The sequence below is a fragment of the Triticum aestivum genome, chromosome 2B (genome assembly GCF_018294505.1).
Source record: "Triticum aestivum cultivar Chinese Spring chromosome 2B, IWGSC CS RefSeq v2.1, whole genome shotgun sequence".
Lineage (NCBI taxonomy): Eukaryota > Viridiplantae > Streptophyta > Magnoliopsida > Poales > Poaceae > Triticum > Triticum aestivum.
This window is the reverse complement of record NC_057798.1, coordinates 13,120,263-13,127,470: the sequence shown is the minus strand read 5'-3', so window position 1 is coordinate 13,127,470 and position 7,208 is coordinate 13,120,263. Positions and strand designations below refer to the sequence as shown.

General features: G+C 39.6%; 1 protein-coding gene across 1 annotated transcript; it reads left to right on the top strand.

Annotated features, from left to right (window-relative positions):
- Positions 1-5,583: 5,583 nt before the first annotated feature.
- On the top strand, positions 5,584-6,909 carry LOC123043121 (uncharacterized; the record flags this gene model as incomplete). The annotated part of the gene is given in 1 exon segment (XM_044465470.1): positions 5,584-6,909. A coding segment is annotated over 1 exon segment (1,326 nt), but the record flags the coding sequence as incomplete, so codon positions are not given.
- Between the last annotated feature and the right edge of the window lie 299 nt (positions 6,910-7,208).

The following is a 7,208-nucleotide window of genomic DNA, read 5'->3' as shown; positions in this document are numbered from 1 at the left end:
AATGTTTAAAAAGTATTTTAGAAATGTTGAACAAATATTTTAGAAATGTGAAACAAGTATTTAAAAAATGTTGAACAATTATTTGAAAAAATGTTGATCGTATATATTTCAAAAATATTGATCATGTATAATGAAAAAGTATTTGAACAGGTATTTCAAAAATATTGAACAAGTACTTGAAAAATGTTGAACAAGTGTTTGAAAAATGTTGATCATGTAAATAAGAATGTACAACGAAAAACAAAAAGAAACAAATAAAAACCAGAAAATGAAAACGGTAAAAGAAACAAAAGAAACCAAAGGAAAAAAGAAATGAAAAAAACTGAAGAAACAAATGGAAAAACCCGGAGAAGAAAAAAAAGAAAAACTGGCTTTTTTTTCCTTTAAGTGCACTCTATTAGACCGGCATGTTACTGTGCATTCGACGCGAGGGTTTCTCCGTTTCTTTCTGCCTCGCTTAAACGAGAAATAGCGCTCGCATCTGAAAATAAGCACGAAAAGGCACTTTCTTGGGCCTCATTGGCAAAGAACTTACTTTGGGCCGCGCGGCCCTCTTTGAGTCCTATCTGCCGCATTATGCGGCAGAATGTCCAGGCTTCGCATATGGCAGTCCCTCGACTGGGCTGGCCCAGGAAGGCAGCGAGCAGTGTAAAAAATAGATGACTAGAAACGGAGCGCTTCAGCCAGGATTCGAACCGCGACCGCGATACTATAGACATGCCTAGCTAGCCACTACGCCAGACTCTGTACGCAGGTGAAAGTGCAATGCGAGTCCTTTAGACCTATCATATCTAAGGAATCGGATTATTTTTCCTTTTTCCTATCATTTGTTGTAAATTCTGAATATATTATTTGAAAAGTACGAACGTTTTTTACAGAACAATAACGAGTTTTGAAAAAGTTTTAGCAATTTAACCAAATTTGAAAAACAGGAACAACTTTGAAGTTGTGGACAAATATTGAAAAACAGGAACATTAATTAAAAATACGATCAATTTTTTATAAAAAGAAAAATGTTCTTAGAAAATGTGAACAATTTTCTGAATAGTGATTTGTTTTAAAAACATAAACATTTTTTGAACTGGTGAACAAATCTTGAAAAAACAGGAACATTTTCTAAATTCCGAACATTTTTTGAATTTAGAGAACAAAATTTTGAAATTGAGAACAAAATTTGAACATATTTTTTTTCTAAAAGTACAAACATTTTTTGAATCTTGAGAACAAATTTTTAAACGAAGAACAAATTAGGACAATTTCTTAAAGCATGAACGTTTTTTGAATCTTGAGAACAAATTTTAAAACAGAGAACAAATTTGGAAGCGTGAACAATGTATTAAAGCACGGATATTTTTTGAACTGGTGAACAAATCTTGGAAAAACAGGAACATTTTCTAAATTCCAAACATTTTTTGAATTTAGAGAACAAAATTTTGAAATTGAGAACAGAATTTAAACATAAATATTTTCTAAAAGTACAAATATTTTTTGAATCTTGAGAACAAATTTTGGAAGAAAGAACAAATTTGGACAATTTCTTAAAGCATGAACATTTTTTGAATCTTGAGAACAAATTTGAAACAGAGAAATTTTTTGGAAGCATGAACAATGTATTAAAGCACGGACATTTTTTGAATATTTAGAACAAATTTTCGAACAGAGAACAAATTTGAAAATACCAAACAAATTTGGAAGCGCGAACATTTTTGGAACAAATTTTGAAAATTCTGAACAATTTTTGAAAATTCTGAACATTTTTTGTGAAATGCATACAGTTTTTGAATTTTTGAACAAAATTTGAAAACACGAATTGTTTTCAAATTCTGAACATTTTTGTAAAAGCGCGAAGATTTTCCAAAAAATGTGAACATTTTTCTGAAAAAGAAAACGTAAACTTGAAAAAAAACGAAACAGAAATAGAAAAAGAAAAAACAGGAACCTTCTAGAAGGTTCCCAAAACCGGAAAAAACCAGCTGGAAACCTTCCCAAAACCGGGAGCGCTGGAACGGTTCAACGGGCCGGCCCGTTGCGTCGCTGCTCGGTCGCTCGCCTGTGCGAAGCGCCGGCAGTTTGAGGCAACGAGCGGCATATAGGATTTTCCCACTTTGAGGTCATCCTGTTGGGTTTTGGGGTACAACGACGACACGCTTTTGGTCCATTTCAGAATGTCTCGGGCTCCTGTGATTGCTCGAGTCCTGCTGATTACAGGCACAGAATGATTTCATCTTTAGCATCATGGGGATCAAAATCAGCTCAGAAGTCAGAAGAACGCACGAAGCAAGTTCCTACAGGCTGATTGAAAACTGAACTAGCACAGAAGAAGCCACACACAGACTGATCAGGTTCTGAAGTTACCAAAGGAGCAAGTGTACAGACAAACAGGCTACACGTACCCTTGAAAGATTACTGAAGAAGTATGGAGTTGTGATTCTCGTCGTCACTGACCAAGATAAAAAGGGCGCGTTTCGTATTCTTTTGCAGATGATTTACCCGCCTCTTCTCCAATCTCCGTCTCCTCTGAAAGTTCATGTGGAAACAAATTCCATGGACCATGGTCACACGTTGCACATATATATGTACGTAAAATGCCATTCTCCCGTATGTAAAATGTAAGGAGTCCAACAAAGAGAAAAGTAAAGATGATTATATATAGTACATTTTGCCATGGGATAATAATCAATCTGGACCTGCCGTGAATATTACAAATACTGGTCGGTCAGTCTTTTTCTCATCCTGCTTGGACAGTTGTCTTGGGCATTCAAACAAATTATCCATGTCTCCACCCACCCATCCACCAACTCACCACCCACTCCTCACGCCTGGAGCAGTTTCTATTTTGCCAGGAGTCTCTTCAAGACTTGGCAGAGGCCAGCCTAGCCAAATTTGTCCTTGCTGATGAACAAGTACCACTGGTCCAGCCATGCACAATCACAGGAGCAGAAGGTGGTGGAGAGGTTGCAACATCTCCTGATGAGAGTTGGCACCGTCATCCAGGAGGCGGATGCTCGATACCTAACCAACTCCGGGATGATGATGCAGCTCAAGATGCTCTCAGAGGACATGTACTGAGGTCACGTCTGCTCGATACCTCAAGGTACCGAGCCCTCCAAGACAGTGCAGGCTTCGACGAGGTTAGCCCTCCAAAACTGGCATATGGGCGTGCAAATTTCAGAGTGTCTCCTGCATCTGTAATTGCCCTAATAAGCCTAAAAAATAATCTGCAAATGCTACCAGTTAGTTTTGAACGGGGATTCTAGTGATTACAAGGGTAAAGCAACTCCCAGTTTTGAAAGGAAACAAAACCAGTTTTGCACAATACTATCAGAACCATGAAGAATGCATAAGATGCAACAGTTTTCGATTACAGACTGAACCGTGGAGCTGAAGAAACTAAAGGAGCAAATGTACAAATAAACAGGTTACGTGTCTCCTGAAAGATTACCGAAGCATGGAGCTATGATTCTCATCATCACTGACCAAGATAAAAGGGCGCATATCGTCCCTTGCTGATGAGCTGCGGCGCTGCTTTCTCCACCAAAGTTCATCTAGAAAATCCCAAAACAACTTTCACTGTCAACCTTTGCCAGAGTAGAGTGCGCATATATTGGATGCCATGTAAAAGGTAAAAGGAGTCCCAAGGCAAGTAGACAAATGCATATATAAGTAAAATGTACATGCATTTTGCTATGGAACAATAGTAAATTTGAATCTACCTACTATATATGAATATTAGATTTACTAGCGAAAATGTTGTATGAAACCATGGTTCAGCCGAACCCATGCTCGACACCATTGATTTCTAGACACTATTCATAAGGATCCATGCATGGTTGTTTAAAAAATGCAGTTGGCATGCATGTCTATTCATGAGGATCCATGCATGATTGTTTAAAAAATGCAGTTGGCATGCATGTCTATTCATGAGGATCCATGCATGGTTGATTAAAAAATGCAGTTGGCATGCATGTTACAGATCCACATGTAGTAGGAGGTTAAATCGTACGGCATAGACCATAGGTTCGGCTGAACCATGGTTCTGAATCACGTCTCTCGATTTACTAGTCAATATTTTCATACTGCTCGGGCAGTTGTCATGTCTTTATCAAATGTTTGGTCATTTAGACAAGTATCTGTGTGTCACCCATCCACAGTCACAGTCAAAGTCATCCATGCAGACTTTTCTATTTTGCCAAGAGTCCTGCTGTTGTATCAATGCCACCTGACTAGTTCGAGGCAAATACGGGGATCATCAGAAAGTCCACTATGGTTCTCAAATATGATCATCGCCATGGTGTCTGAAACTTCTACCATGGTAGAGTTGTGATAAACAACCACACGAAGCCACGAGTTATAATTAGTGGCGTGCCCTGTTTGATTGCACACTTGTGCATTAAGTGAGGCAGAGCACGAGTGCCATCATTAAGTACAACGTGGAGCTCAACTTTTTTTTTGACATCCCATGGAGGTCAATATTTTTTCAACATTTATCTAGCGGCATGTAAATATAGTGGCACAGGTGTATTTTCTTTTCTTGATTTGTTCGTCTGCTCTGAAAATAAGCACAAAGGACACTTTGTTGGGGCAGAGTCCGTTCAAGATGCCTCTTTAGAATTCATTTTGGGCCGCTCGGTACTCCGTGAGCCTTCCTGTATAATTTTGGGCCACAATAATGAAGCATTTTTTTTCTGTAAATTTCGGACTGTGTCTGATGCTATAGAGGAGGTATAATACAATTTCTTGTAGGAACATTAATTCTAGTTTTTCTAATAAGAAACAAAACCATGTTGGATCATACTACTTTGCTTTTCCATTGGTACCATTGTGGAGATTAACATCAGGTCAAGCCTGAACTCTAAAGAATGCACAAGGTACGACAATTTTTGATAAAAGACTGAACTAGCACAAAATAAGCCACCTAGAATTGATTGGATTCTGATGAAACCAGAGGAGCAAATGTAAATCAGACTAGTTACATGTGCTCTGAAACTAAGGTATAGAGCTGTGATTCTCATCACTGACCGAGATAAAAGAGCGCATACCATTTCCTTGTCAACGAGCTGTGGCGCTACTTCTTCACTGAAGTTCATCCGGCAAAAGCCAAACAGTTTCCAAGGTCTGATGGCCAAACGTTGCAACAGCAGGCTGCACATGCGGGATCCCATTGCCTCGTATGTAAAATGTAAAAGGAATTCAATGGAAGACAAATGCAAAAAATAAATAAATACATTTTGCTATGGGACAATAATCAATTTGAACCTAGTGAGAATATTACAAATACTGGTAAAAACTCATGCTGTCCTTGTCAAATATTTGGACATTTAGACAAGTATCTGTGTCACCCACCCATCCACAGTCACAGTCAAAGTCATCCATGGAGACTTTTCAAGTTTGCCAAGAATCTCCACAAGACTTGGCAGAGACAAGCCAAGTTAAATTTGTCCAGAGACCGACCAGCAGCTTACCTCATCAATCCCAACCATGGAGACTGCCATATCCGCAGTTGCAGGTGAACTTGTGAGCCAGTTCATCTCCTTCCTAATGAACAAGTACAACACCTTGAGCCATGCCCGATCAGAGAAGGTAGTGGAGAGGTTGCAGCACCTCCTGATGAGAGCAAGCACCATCGTTGAGGAGGCAGACGCACGATACATAACCAACTCCGGGATGATGATGCAGCTTAAGACGCTCTCAGAGGCCATGTACCGAGGATACCGTGTGCTGGACAGCTCAAGGTACCATGCCCTCCAAGACAGTGCCGGCTTCGAGGAGGTTAGCATCAACGACTCATCTAGAAACAACTTATATTTAGCGAAGCGCTCTCGAACAACAAATGTTAAGGCCACGTGCCTCGAGTCACATGGTGCCTTAGAAGGCTTAGAAACTGCTGTTGTTAACATGGCAGAATTTGTTGCGCTTCTGGGTGGATTTGATCGTATGTCTCATAGGGCATACGATGTTTATCTTTACACCGACAACTTCATGTTTGGGCGACACACTGAAAAGCAAAAGCTATTGAGCTTCTTGTTGCAGCATGACGACCCTCCTAGTAACCATGCACTGGCAGTTCTCCCTATCATAGGTGGTAAACTAACTGGGAAGAAAACTTTAGTTGCTCATGTGTGCGGCGATGAAAGGGTTCGCTCACGCTTCTCCTCTATATTGCACTTGGATGGAGACAACCTTTTGAGAATACTTGATCATGGAAGGACCATGGAAGGTATGACGTTGGTAGTTATTGAGTTTGCTTCTGATGTAGATGACAATGACTGGAAAAAGTTCCACTCGTTTTTCATAAGGATGGACAGAGGAAGCAAGATGATCATCATAAGTAAACTTAAAAGATTAGCCCGGTTTGGATCGGTGAAACCAATTTTCCTAAGCCTTCTATCTGACGACAAGTTGAGGTACCTTTTCAAGAAGCTGGCATTCGGAAGTGTAGACCCTGCAGAACATCCACGGCTAGTACAAATAGCAGATGAATTCGCCAAGGTGTTGCACAATATGGAAGGTTCACTTATCGGAACAAATGTGTATGCAGATGTGTTGAGAAAGAATCTCAATGTACAGTTTTGGCGTTGCGTATTTGACAAGGGGGCACGATATGCTAAAAGAAACCAGACGGCCATACAGGAAGGGCATCCACTGGACATAACAGACTTTGTTTTGTGTCCACTTAGCATGACACATCATACAATTGATGTTTCAATCAAGGAGGAATCGCCAAGTGTGAGATTGGGGGAAGTTCTAGCAAATCCTAGTGTTAGACCTAAAGGAGACTTCACTCTAGTTACATGTGAATCAAGGATACCCCCTCATAAAACATTTGCTCATTTTGTTACGAGTCGTGCTGATGATACACATCAAGGTAGGGCCTTGCCAGGGAGGAAGCGACGAGGAGTGCCAGTCTAATTTTGTTCCAGAACTCATGTAATGTAACTCTTGTCGTATTTTCTTTATATACATGACAAACGATTGTGACCATGTATTTCTATTGATCGAAATGCATTACAGATCTCTATTACTGTACAGTCTAAAGTTGTACTCCCTCCGTTCCTAAATATAAGTCTTTGAAGAGATTTTACTATAGACCACATACCGAGCAAAATGAGTGAATCTATAATCTAAAATGCATCTACATACATCCGTATGTGGTCCATAGTGAAATCTCTACAAAGACTTATATTTAGGAACGGAGGGAGTATGTTTTA